General features: G+C 43.3%; 1 protein-coding gene across 1 annotated transcript in view; it reads left to right on the top strand.

Moving 5' to 3' along the window:
• LOC124607439 (proton channel OtopLc) overlaps window positions 1-14,071 on the top strand; it is a 736,982-nt gene that overhangs the window by 327,373 nt on the left and 395,538 nt on the right. Inside the window, exon 2 of the mRNA XM_047139769.1 lies at window positions 7,424-7,600. Within this exon, the coding sequence (XP_046995725.1) occupies window positions 7,436-7,600 (165 nt within the window). The 5' untranslated portion in view covers window positions 7,424-7,435. The remainder of the gene's footprint in view (window positions 1-7,423; window positions 7,601-14,071) is intronic.

Raw genomic sequence — 14,071 nt, 5'->3', positions numbered from 1 at the left:
GGCATCTTATCCGCATGGCCGTAACAGATGGTGCAGCCACGTCTCGATCCCTGAGTCAACAGATGGGGACGTTTGCAAGACAACAACCATCTGCACGAACAGTTCGACGACGTTTGCAGCAGCACGGACTATCAGCTCGGAGACAATGGCTGCGGTTACCCTTGACGCTGCATCACAGACAGGAGCGCCTGCGATGGTGTACTCAACGACGAACCTGGCTGCACGAATGGCAAAACGTCATTTTTTGGGATGAATCCAGGTTCCGTTTACAGCATCATGATGGTCGCATCCGTATTTGGCGACATTGCCGTGAACGCACATTGGAAGTCTCTGTTCTTCATCGCCATACTGGCGTATCACCCGGCGTGATGGTATGGGGTTACACGTCTCGGTCACCTCTTGTTCGCAATGACGCCACTTTGAACAGTGGACGTTACATTTCAGATGTGTTACGACCCGTGGCTCTACCCTTCATTCTATCCCTGTGAAACCCTACATTTCAACAGAATAATGCACGACCGCATGTTGCAGGTCCTGTACTGGCCTTTATGGATACAGAGAATGATCGATTGCTGCCCTGGCCAGCACATTCTCCAGATCTCTGACCAATTGAAAACGTCTGGTCAATGGTGGCCGAGCAACTGGCTCGTCAGAATACGCCAGTCACTACTCTTGATGAACTGTGTTATCGTGTTGAAGCTGCATGGGCAACTGTACCTGTACACGCCATCCAAGCTCTGTTCGACTCAATGCCCAGGCGTATCAAGGCCGTTATTACGGCCAGAGGTGGTTGTTCTGGGTACTGATTTCTCAGGATCTATGCACCCAAATTGCGTGAAGATGTAATCACAAGTCAGCTCTAGTATAATATATTTGTCCAATGAATACCCGTTTATCATCTGCATTTCTTCGTGGTGTAGCAATTTTAGTGGCCAGTAGTGTAGTTGTGTCATTGGTCACTTCCGTAGTTAAATCTTTCCACCGGTATAATTTGGAGCGCGCCTCTTTTGGCATTGAACCTCCGGACCGCCACCAGAGGAGAGCCGCAGCTGGCGCGTCGCCAGACGCAACAGGAGGCACCGCACAGAGAGACGCCTGCCAGCCCGCGCGCTGTGGGCATTCCCTTGCCCTTGCCCTTGCCGTGGACCAGGGACCTTTAATCAGGGCCGCCGCCGACTGCCCCTCGTTACGCCCCCAGGCGGGGGCGGCAGGTCGGCCGGCCGCGCCGCCTCCACCTCAGGTGGCAGGGTGTGTTTGTACCGAGGCGGTCGGCGCACTGCACCCCGGTGCAGGCGCATCAAATCCCCGTCCCGCCCTCCACACTGAGGTTTTCAGTTGTCGCATTAACGGGGGACGTTGATGAAATTGACCAAAAATGTCAATTTTCGATTTACTTTTTATTTGTTAGTACAACTCATGGACAGTAAGTGCGTGAAAACTAATTAAAAGTGTGATGCGGCCTCCCTGCTACGCGCACGTTTTGAAGCAGCACTTCAATACCAGCTCAGTGAACAACGATTCTGTGTATTACTTTCAACCCAACGTGTGCGGGATGCATCTAAAAAATTGTTCCAATGTATGTGAAAACTTATGGGACTTAAATGCTAAGGTCATCAGTCCCTAAGCTTACACACTACTTAACCTAAATTATCCTAAGGACAAGTACAAACACACACACCCATGCCCGAGGGAAGATTCGAACCTCCCCCGGGACCAGCCGCACAGTCCATGACAGCAGCGCCTAAGACCGCTCGGCTAATCCCGCGCGGCCGGGATGCATCTAGAAGGCCATGAAACATACTCTTTGGTTTTATAGATCATCTTTGGCTGATCCTACACTTCTCAAAAAGTGTGTTCATGACAAAACTCAAAACCCAAATGAGTCTCTAAATTCACTCATACGGGAACGATGCTCTAAAAACACATTTGCATCTGCTACAGTTGTCAGAATTGCAACTTATGATGCAGTTACTGTATTTAATGATGGGAACGTCGGGAGGATGAAGGTATTAAAAAGAATAGGCTTCAAGATAGGAACTTTTACTCAAGACGTCCTGAGAAAAATAGATTTACAGCGCGTCTCTGCAGCTGAAAAGTCAGTTGAAGACCTGGTAAAGGAAAGAAGACAAAAAAGAAACCAGAAGAGAAGGCTTGATGGGAAAGACGACCCAGAGTACAAATGTGGTGCCTTCTGAAGAAGTGACATAAGGAAAAAAGTTAGGTTGAACTTTCAAATGTTCAAATGTGTTTGAAATCTTACGGGACTTAACTGCTAAGGTCATCAGTCCCTAAGCCTACACAGTACTTCACCTAAACTATCCTATGGACAAACACACACACCCATGCCCGAGGGAGGACTCGAACCTCCGCCGGGACCAGCTGGGTTGAACTTTAAATTGCGTTTCCTGAAAAGCTTATTTTTTAAAGTTGATGCAACTTTTTCCTCAGATTCTATGAATGCTAGAATTATGAAATTTTGTACACATATTTCTGTAAACCTAATAAACTTTGTCTCAAGAGCAAATTTTGAAATTCTGATTGCAAGCTGAGATATGGGGCAAAGTGCTTGGAATTTTCCATACATTTAAAGTTGTACTTGTGGAATTGTAATTTAAAAATTATGAAAATTCTCCTATTTGACCTATTCCTAAAACCTCATGAGAGAAGCTTACAAGATATAAAGAGACGAAAGAGAGAAATTTTTGTAGAAATCTCTTGAATACTTTGTGAGAAAAAGCAACATACATTATTTTTTTGAAAATAAAACTTCAAATTTCATTCAAGAAAAGTTGAATATATATAATCATCGGATTTTATATGTAAATGTGTTACTTTCACGTAAAGCGTGGTACAAAATTTCATTGCCATATCTCCAAAACTGTGGATTTGGTGCAGTTCTAAAATAGTGTGTGTTTCTGTCAACGTCCCCCCTTAAATGCCTAAACACAAATGCCGGATTGATTACTTCGGAAAGGACACGGAAGGTGTACTTCCCCGTCCTTCCCTCTATCTGGGGTCGTTGTCCTTCTCTAATGACCTTGTCGACAGGACAGACTTGACCTTGCCTACTATGTGTCTCATGCCCAACGATCTGCTTCGATTTGCGACGGCCACGGTGCAATGAAGGTGGAGAACTAGGCGTCGCAGACCTACGTTATCTAAGCAAAAGTTCGTCCGCAGCTCGTGGTCGTGCGGTAGCGTTCTCGCTTCCCGCGCCCGGGTTCCCGGGTTCGATTCCCGGCGGGGTCAGGGATTTTCTCTGCCTCGTGATGTCTGGGTGTTGTGTGATGTCCTTAGGTTAGTTAAGTTTAAGTAGTTCTAAGTTCTAGGGGACTGATGACCATAGATGGTAAGTCCCATAGTGCTCAGAGCCATTTAAACCATTCTAAGCAAAAGTTCCCAGGCAGCCCTATGTAATGCGGAATTTACCGCTAGATGTCAGGAGAGACGGACCCGCCAGTGTAAAAGGAGGCCTGCAGTACTCTGTTGTCAGTATAGAAGCAGTAATGGCAGAATGGGTCACATACAAGAGCTTACGTTAGTGGCTTTGAACGTAAACTTGCCATTGGATATCATCAGGTACATTTCAAGCCCTCTAAAGCTGCCGAGGTCGACTACTGGTGATGTGAGGTGGATACAGAAAAACTTCAAGTAGAGGGGGTGCTAAAGAAATGTTGAGCTACCATTACTTTTACCATAATAAAAATAATCATGTCACATGCAAAGATGAAGAAAGTTTAAAATAAACTGATTATGCACGTAAACAAGACACTCCCATCTTATACTGAAACTTCTTTCTTATATGTTTAGTTAAACTGAAATAACTGGGAAGATGAAACTTCTTAATTTAATTCTGAAACTGCTGAGTGAAACTGAATGCAAGTGAACCTCCTCAGCTGATGAATGCTTACTCAATGTTCATAAACTGCTGAGTGAAATTCAACGTACTATCACTTTCCTATATTTTTATCATTTCAACACTAACGTACAGAATTTTCCCTGACAAATGCAGCTCAAACTTATTCTATTCATTTATGACGCACAGTATACAACCATACACAGTCTGACTGCTCAAATAAGTAACACAAAAAAATGGCCCTGAACTGGAAAAAAACCTAACAATAACCCACACATTTCATAAGTCACTTGCCTCATGGAAAATCTTCATTACACGAACTACAGCGATGCAGCAAGCACCAATACAGCCAGATAAATAAAAGATTCTAACTACTGCAGGGTCTAACCACTAATAGGCATTTTGTTGCAGAGCAAATAATGTACACTACTGGCCATTAAAATTGCTACACCACGAAGATGACGCGCTACAGACGCGAAATTTAACCGACAGGAAGAAGATGCTGTGATATGAAAATGATTAGCTTTTCAGAGCATGCACACAAGGGTGGCGCCGGTGGCAACACCTACAACGTGCTGACATGAGGAATGTTTCCAACCGATTTCTCATACACAAACAGCAGTTGACAGGCGTTGCCTGGTGAAACGTAGTTGTGGTGCCTCGTGTAAGGAGAAGAAATGCGTACCGTCACGTTTCCAACTTTGATAAAGGTCGGATTGTAGCCTATCGCGATTGCGGTTTATCGTATAGCGACATTGCTGCTCGCGTTGGTCCAGATCCAATGACTGTTAGCAGAATATGGAATCGGTGGGTTCAGGAGGGTAATACGGAACGCCGTGCTGGATCCCAACGGCCTCGTATCACTAGCAGTCGAGATGACAGGCATCTTATCCGCATGGCCGTAACAGATCGTGCAGCCACGTCTCGATCCCCGAGTCAACAGATGGGGACGTTTGCAAGACAACAACCATTTGCACGAACAGTTCGACGTTTGCAGCAGCACGGACTATCAGCTCGGAGACCGTGGCTGCGGTTACCCTTGACGCTGCATCACAGACAGGAGCGCCTGCGATGGTGTACTCGACGACGAACCTGGGTGCACTAATGGCAAAACGTCATTTTTTCGGATGAATCGAGGTTCTGTTCACAGCATCATGATGGCGAAATCAGCGGAGGAAGCAGTCTTGCGTTTCCAAAGTGTTACCAGCCGACCGGCTAGCATAATGACTGTGCGTAGAGAATTAAAAACAGTGGGGTACAGTGGTTGAGCGACTTCTCACTGGCCACACATTTTTTTAGTCAGTACTAAGCGGCAGTTGAGTTGGTGTTACGAGAGATGCCACAGTACAATGGATGACTGTAAACAAGTGATTTTGAGTGATGAATCACGCCATACCACGTCGCAATCTGATGAAAGAGTTATTGACCCTTACTGCGCTTGAGGAAACGCTTTATGCCGAAGGATATGAACACAGTTTACAGCATTGTTTTGTGCGTACCGTACGAACAGTTCGAAGATGATGATTGCCTGTATCATCATGACAGTGCACCCTGTCGTAAAGCAGCATCTGTAAGGCAGTGGTTTGTCGAAAGTAACATTCCTGAAATGGACAACCCAGAGTGGCGACGTGCACCAAGTGGAACACCTCTGAGATGAATTAGAACGTCCACTTCAGACACCAGCGTACAGCATCACTACCTTCTCTGCTTTCGGGTCTTGAGGAAAAATGGGCTGCCATTCCACCAGAGACATTCACAAACCCCATTGAAAGTGTCACCAGCAGAGTTCAAGCCGTGATAAAGGCGAAGGGTACCGAGCGAGGTGGCGCAGTGGTTAGACACCGGACTCGCATTCGGGAGGACGACGGTTCAATCCCGCGTCCGGCCATCCTGATTTAGGTTTTCCGTGATTTCCTTAAATGGCTCCAGGCAAATGCCGGGATGGTTCCTTTCAAAGGGCACGGCCGACTTCCTTCCCTAATCCGATGAGACCGATGACCTCGCTGTCTGGTCTCCTTCCCCAACACAACCAACCAACCAAAGGCGAAGGGTAGATACATCCCAAAAAATGGTTCAAATGGTTCTGAGCACTATGGGACTTAACATCTGTGGTCATCAGTCCCCTAGAACTTAGAACTACTTACACCTAACGAACCTAAGGACATCACACACATCCATGCCCGAGGCAGAATTCGAACCTGCGACCGTAGCGGTCACGCGGTTCCGGACTGAAGCGCCTAGAACCGCACGGCCACACCGGCCGGCTGATGCATCCCATATTAATGTTGACTAAGAGGTGTCCGGGTACTGTTGATCAGGTAGTGAATTTCTCAGCTTCAGGTCACATAGATAATGTCATCAGCGGCTCCGACTGCTTAGTAAGGTGTCAAGACAAGAAAAAGGAACATAGTTTGATTTGCAATTTAGTTTCGTAGTATTTTACTAACTTGTATACGCAACTGCACGTACTTGAATACGTCACGCAGTAACTCGTCAACTGCGCCCACTCAGAGAGTCGCTCACGGTGTAGACATATTATCTACACTCTGACAGTTGAAACTGAAGGATACAGATAACTACGTAACATTACAAAACTGGCAACTTTTACACTGCAAGTACAAGATTAAAAATATTCACAAAGTAAAATTGATTGTGAAATAAAGCATTCTCAAAGTGGAAAAATGTACAAAAAATTAAGTAATTAGATAAGCTAAATGTACGCTAGAAGCACGATAGATGTTGCCCGCTCGTAGTTGCGATCCACGAGTAGCAGGAGGTCCATTGTTCAAGAACTACACGACTCACTGATAAACGTATAGCTTCTCGTAGATCACATAGAGTATTGTCTACGAACACAGAAATCGTCTGTTGATTCTATGCAGAAGAATAGGTGAGAGCTTGAGAAACAGTCCTTAACAATGCATGTCCAATTAATAATAGAAAATCTTTGTTGGAGACGCTTCAACTTAAAAGTGAGGATTCACGTCAGCCCTTTTGCGAAAATTCTTAAAATACTGAAACAAGTATTAGAAAAATTTCTAACATGGACATGACACATTACATTACAAGGTCATTTCCTTTCATTTTCATAGGACCACAGCTTGTGAATGGGGGGGGGGGGGGCGGCAATCATGTTAGCCTCGCGGTGAACAACGAAATAATTTTGACATTTCGTGAAAATGACTCTGGGTGCATTTGCACTGGTCAGAATCTACTAAATGTTCTGGTTTTTGTGGAACTGTTTCTAAACTGACCTCTCTGTTTGGGGAGCATGTTAGTTCGCTTTGTGAAGATGTTTTCTCTAGAGGCTAGGTGAGGGTGGGGGGGGGGGGGGAGGGGGGAAAGTGGCTTCCCCTGGCCCTGGCGACCATTGTACAGTAACCAAACACCGTAAACGAAGCTGAACTCTGTTCACATTGGGCTTTTTTGGATTTTTTTCTGGGTGCTAGTGTTCGAGCCTAGCATTCCCGAGCGGGCGCACATGTTTCTAGTGGCGTGCAGTTGAAAAACAAAAGCGTGTTGCGTTGCTTGGTGTACCTGACAGGGTCGCCACTTGTCGTGTTCCAGACGGCGGCCGGCATGCAGCGCTGCCCGTACCTGCACGAGATGAAGGAGCGGCTGCTGTCGCAGAGCTCGAACCCCGACCAGACGTCGCTGCCAGACTCCGGCGCCGCCATGGACACGCGCGCCGCCTCTGACGTTCTCGAGGTGCGCCAGGATCCAGTCGTCGGCACCGTCGTCAAGGTGAGCGTCAGGCACGCCTTCCTTTTGATTTGCCACAAGTTTCATTGCTGTCTTTAACCCTTTACGTGGTACATATGGAAAGAAGTGGATGTTTTTTGTCATAAAATAACAAAAACAAAGTTTTTCCCAATTTTATTTTTTTGCAAAAAGATCGACCACAATTTATTTCAGTTAACGTACTTTATTTGAAAGTTCTGTGGTTCGTTTCTCGAGCACAATATTTCGACACGGGGAGATTTTTTTTACTGGCCAAAATTTATAATAACAGCATGCCCATTTTTGAAAATTATTTACGTAATCATCCGTGGTGATACTAGGAAATGTTAACGGTCTTTTTACTGTGAAACGGAACAAATCATTGTTTGCACAGTGCTGCACTGTATTGAAGTGAGCTCCTTTCGCGTGTTGGTCTGGTACTGTACACTTAAGGACATGGTACCTGTATAAATTGAAAGAACAACAGATTGTTCAGAGTTTCAAAAGGAGCACTACGCAACTATTGTCTGAAACGGGGAAGAGAACAATAGGAGACGAATTGGTAGCCTTTAAGAGCTGGAATATTGAGGGCAACAGAGGAACAACTAAGCAAAGAGTAGAGGTTCAGTAGCAATCCTTGGATAACACATGAGATGCTGAATTTAACTGACGAAAGGAGAAAATATAGAAATACAGCAAGTGAAGCAGGCAAAAAGTACTACAGACGTCCCAGAAAGCAGACTAACAAGAGCCAAAGCAGGAATTGCTAGAGGAGAAATGCATGTATACGAGAAGTAAACATGACAAAGGAAAAGATGGACTTTATGTGCTCTCTGCTTCAGCCATCGTCACTTATTCTGTTGCTCAAATAGCGGAACTCATTTACTACTTTTAGTGTTTCACCTCCTAATCCTGTTCCTTCATAATCGCCTGATTTAATTCGATTACACTCAATTACCTTTGAATCACTTTTATTTGTGGTCATCTTAGAACCTTAATTCAAGACACTATCCACTTCTTTCATCTGCTCTTCCAATTCCTTTGCTGTCACTGACAGAATTACAGTGTCATCGACAAAGCTCAGTGCTTTTATTTCTTTTCCCTCAATTTTAATTATCTTTCAAATTTGTTCTGGTGTGCTTGCTTGCTTGCTCAATGTACAGGTTGAGTAATGTACTCTGTCCCTTCTCAACTACGGTTTCCCTTTCATGTCCTTCAAGTCTTTTAACAACCGGTCTAGTTTCGGCACTCGTTGTAGATAACTTTCCACTCCGTGTATTTTAACCGTGCCATCTTCAGAATTTCTAAAAGTGTGTTCCAGTCAAGATGACAGATGATATTAAACTCATAACTTTGAGTTGAGGAACTAATGGTCAGAAAAGGATATTTAACTTTTTATCAATACACACAATAAAAAACAGAATTCTAGGAACAACAGAATTCTGGGATCAAAATCATTTGGCAACGAAGCTTGCACAGTGTAAGCTTCTAGTTAATCGTTCAAGGCCAAGTCTGTTGGTATTACTGGTTAAGTTTCTCCCAATTAATGATCTCAGTTTTTACTGCGCAAAACATTCTTTGTTGAGAGATGTACCCAGCTATTTGTGGCTTTAACGTCCCAGTTTCTCATAAGCTTCTATTCATGTCGATAAATTTATTCCAATTAAACTGGCGTTTTTAACCCCTTCAGCAAAACCCAACCTCTTACCTATTTCTATTGCGTGGACACCTATGTGTCATCATTCAGAGGGGCTCGTTTTATATCTGTAAAACATTGTACTAAACTTTTGGATGGCTTCGTATGTTAGGCGTAATAGTATAACATACGAATTTTTATTCTGTTCTTCAGCTGAAAATGCATTAATTTTAAAGATGGCGCTGCACAGGTTGATTCTCTTTCATGCATTTTATGACAGGGTAGCTTGTCAGACTGTCACCCGTAAAGTAATACGTAAAATATAATTCATTATTCCGAGTTGTTGTTGTTGTACACTTCTCCTAAGAACGGTGTCAGTGAATGTTTTGTAATTACGTTTTCTGTCGCATTGTGAATCCCTAGTACGTTTTCTTGGTAGGTTGTAATTAAATATACAGTTTTTCATACGTTTTTCACTTAACTGGCACCTGGTGCAGAAAGTTTCCATACGCAAAAACCAGATTTATGGATAACTTATTTCGACACACTCATCGAGAGACTGTTATTGTCGCTGTTCGCTGTTCACTTGTTCATCATTTTGTTTTTATCCACTGTGATATCAATGTGGAATGTCTGTTGTGTATGAGCTAACCATTCCCCTAGTGATATGCAGCATGAAAATATAATGGCCACGGAAAAGTTGTTAATACTATCTGACTCGAATGAACACCTCTAAAGAAGTCACACAATACACACTTTTATACCTTACGTTGCACTCATTTATATGAGAGTCTGTGTATCTCAAAATAACCACAGTTATTTACTTCCCGTTAGTAACAAAATGGCTCTGAGCATTATGGGACTTAACTGCTGTGGACATCAGTCCCTTAGATCTTAGAACTACTTAAACCTAATTAACGTAAGGACATCACACACATCCATGCGCGAAGCAGGATTCGAACCTGCGACCGTAACGGTCGCACGGGTCCAGACTGTAGCGCTAGAACCGCTCGGCCACTCCAGCCGGCGTTAGTAACAAGTGGTAATAACGTATGGTAGCTACTCGCCTAAAGTGACCGGTTGCGCAGTGGGGCTGTTTTCCCCAAACATGTCTTAATCAGTTCAGATTGAATGCAACTGTTAATCGTCTGAAAAGTATTTAATAATGCTCTAATATCTTTCATATGTGGGCCGGCCGTGTGGCCATGCGGTTGTTGGTGCTTCAGTCCGGAACCGCGCAACCGCTACGGTCGCAGGTTCGAATCCTGCCTCGGGCATGGATGTGTGTTATGTCCTTAGGTTTGTTAGGTTTAAGTAGTTCTAAGTTCTAGGGGACTGATGACCTCATATGTTAAGTCCGGTAGTGCTCAGAGCGTTTCATATGTGGAATGGTAATAATTCAGTGACACACTTTTACAATACGCAACACGCCAGCAATCAGAAACACAAGAATATAAATAAATTTACCTTAATCAATTCTTGAAAATCAACCAGCAGGCAAAGAAATTGCATTTGATTCTAGTCAGTCTCCAACCATGCCCCACTATCACCAACTTCGTCATCACATGCTTTTCATCTCCGCAGTTATTGTGACAATTTACGACAAGATGGCTACGTTCTCCCTGATGAACTTTCAAACAAAGCATGAATATAGGGACAGGGTGCACTCAGTCCTTGTTAGGCAAACTGTGGAGCTACTTGACTGAGAAGTAGCGGCTCCGGTCTCTGAAACTGACATACGGCCGGGAGAGCGGTGTGCTGACCACATGCCACTCCATATCCGCATCCAGTGACGCCTGAGGGCTGAGGATGACACGGCGGCCAGTCAGTACCTTTCGGCCTTCATGGCCTCTTCGGGAGGAGTTTTTTTATGAATATAGGAAATGATTTATCCGGGAAATCACTACACAATGCGTGTTGTTAAAAAAATTATATCTCATAAACATTAACACAAATTACTATCGTGTGATGAGAATCGTATTCATATCGCTCATTACAAAATAAAGCTTCTATCATTGGAGAAGTAATCCAATACCACGCACGTATAACAGACTTTGCAGTTCCTGTAAATTTAATATGGAAACATTGAAGATGTAATAGAATGAAATGAACCTGAAATAATGCGGTAACCAGTCCCCCAAGACATAAAATTCACAACCTCTTCAATCCTGCACCACTGTAAGTAAATACGAGGAAATATTTCGGCGGGCGAGATGACACAAATTAGGGACTGAAGCAACCTCAAACTGTAGAACAGATTTCGACACAATGTATAATCTGGAATGATCTTACCGATTATCTTGCATGCCGTACAGACTGTTCAAAACCCCTGGCTCTCCGTCAGACAAAAGTTATTTCTTTAAAACGGCATGTTCCCTCAAACACAATTCGGAAACTGCTCGTCAGAGACAATGGTATCTTCAAGAATGGCCCACGGAAACGTGATAGGACTGCAGTTGTTCTCTATATACGTAAATGATTTGGTGGAACGGATGGACAGCAATCTGCTGCTGTTTGCTGATGATGCTGTGGTGTACATAATCATAACGACACATATTCCAATCTAACTCAGGAATGTACATGCATTAGGCAACGCAATGCGTGCACGTACCTGAGTTAGATTGGAATATGTGTCTTTATGATTACGTTCATTCACATGACTACAGTACTTATAACGCACTGATTATAGCCACACTGTCAGTTAAAAATCTATATTTGCAATGCAACAGAAAAGGCACATGGCTGTACAACTGATGCTGACCTTCTTTCTGTCTTGGACACTATATTCAGTTCTGTAAAAAAGTCATGCTAATAGCTGATGTAGCACACGAGAAGGAGTCAGTATATGGAGTAGAATACTCAAAGTTTGCATCAGTATGTTGTTGTTGTTGTTGTTGTGGTCTTCAGTCCTGAGACTGGTTTGATGCAGCTCTCCATGCTACTCTATCCTGTGCAAGCTTCTTCATATCCCAGTAGCCACTGCAACCTACATCCTTCTGAATCTGCTTAGTGTATTCATCTCTTGGTCTCCCTCTTAGACTTTTACCCCCCCACGCTGCCCTCCAATACTAAATTGGTGATCCCTTGATGCCTCAGAACATGTCCTACCAACCGATCCCTTCTTCTGGTCAAGTTGTGCCAGAAACTTCTCTTCTCCCCAATCCTATTCAATACTTCCTCATTAGTTATGTGATCTACCCACCACATTTCGAAAGCTTCTATTCTCTTCTTGTCCAAACTAGTTATCGTCCATGTTTCACTTCCATACATGGCTACACTCCATACAAATACTTTCAGAAACGACTTCCTGACACTTAAATCTATACTCGATGTTCACAAATTTCTCTTCTTCAGAAACGATTTCCTTGCTATTGCCAGTCTACATTTTATATCCTCTCTACTTCGACCATCATCAGTTATTTTACTCCCTAAATAGCAAAACTCCTTTACATTTCCTAATCTAATTCCCTCAGCATCACCCGAGTTAATTTGACTACATTCGATTATCCTCGTTTTGCTTTTGTTGATGTTCATCTTATATCCTCCTTTCAAGATATTGTCCATTCCGTTCAACTGCTCTTCCAAGTCCTTTGCTGTCTCTGACAGAATTACCATGTCATCGGCGAACCTCAAAGTTTTTACTTCTTCTCCATGAATTTTAATACCTACTCCGAATTTTTCTTTTGTTTCCTTTACTGCTTGCTCAATATACAGATTGAATAACATCGGGGAGAGGCTACAACCCTGTCTCACTCCTTTCTCAACCACTGCTTCCCTTTCATGCCCCTCGACTCTTATAACTGCCATCTGGTTTCTGTACAAATTGTAAATAGCCTTTCGCTCCCTGTATTTTACCCCTGCCACCTTAAGAATTTGAAAGAGAGTATTCCAGTTAACATTGTCAAAAGCTTTCTCTAAGTCTACAAATGCTAGAAACGTAGGTTTGCCATTTCTTAATCTTTCTTCTAAGATAAGTCGTAAAGTTAGTATTGCCTCACGTGTTCCAACATTTCTACGGAATCCAAACTGATCTTCCCCGAGGTCCGTTTCTACCAGTTTTTCCATTCGTCTGTAAAGAATTCGCGTTAGTATTTTGCAGCTGTGACTTATTAAACTGATAGTTCGATAATTTTCACATCTGTTAACACCTGCTTTCTTTGGGATTGGAATTATTATATTCTTCTTGAAGTCTGAGGGTATTTCGCCTGTCTCATACATCGTGCTCACCAGATGGTAGAGTTTTGTCATGACTGGCTCTCCTGAGGCCATCAGTAGTTCTAATGGAATGTTGTCTACTCCCGGGGCCTTGTTTCGACTCAGGTCTTTCAGTGCTCTGTCAAACTCTTCACGCAGTATCTTATCTCCCATTTCGTCTTCATCTACATCCTCTTCCATTTCCATAATATTGTCCTCAAGTACATCGCCCTTGTATAAACCTACTATATACTCCTTCCACCTTTCTGCCTTCCCTCCTTTGCTTAGAACTGGGTTGCCATCTGAGCTCTTGATATTCATACAAGATTTTGATATTCATACAAGACATTGAAATCAGTATGTACATCCAAAAATTTGAAGTGGAAGAACAATTAAGTATAGCTACTATTGCTCTTTGTATACTTGCTAATCTTGAAAACAAATCAATCTCCTGACATATTTTGCATAATTCCACTCAATAATGTCTTACGGAATCATTTTCTGTGGTAGCTCATCGCTAAGAAAGAAAGTATTGATGACACAAAAGCGAGCAGTAAGAATAACAAGTGGTGTTCACCCACGGATATCGGGTAGGTACCTCTTACAAGGGTTAGGCATTTTAACTGTGCTGTCACAATAAGTACATTCGCTAAAGAACAGTGATG

This window comes from Schistocerca americana, chromosome 3 (genome assembly GCF_021461395.2).
Source record: "Schistocerca americana isolate TAMUIC-IGC-003095 chromosome 3, iqSchAmer2.1, whole genome shotgun sequence".
Taxonomy (NCBI): Eukaryota; Metazoa; Arthropoda; class Insecta; order Orthoptera; family Acrididae; genus Schistocerca; species Schistocerca americana.
The sequence above is the reverse complement of the archived record's forward strand: the minus strand, read 5'-3'. Positions and strand labels throughout refer to the sequence as shown.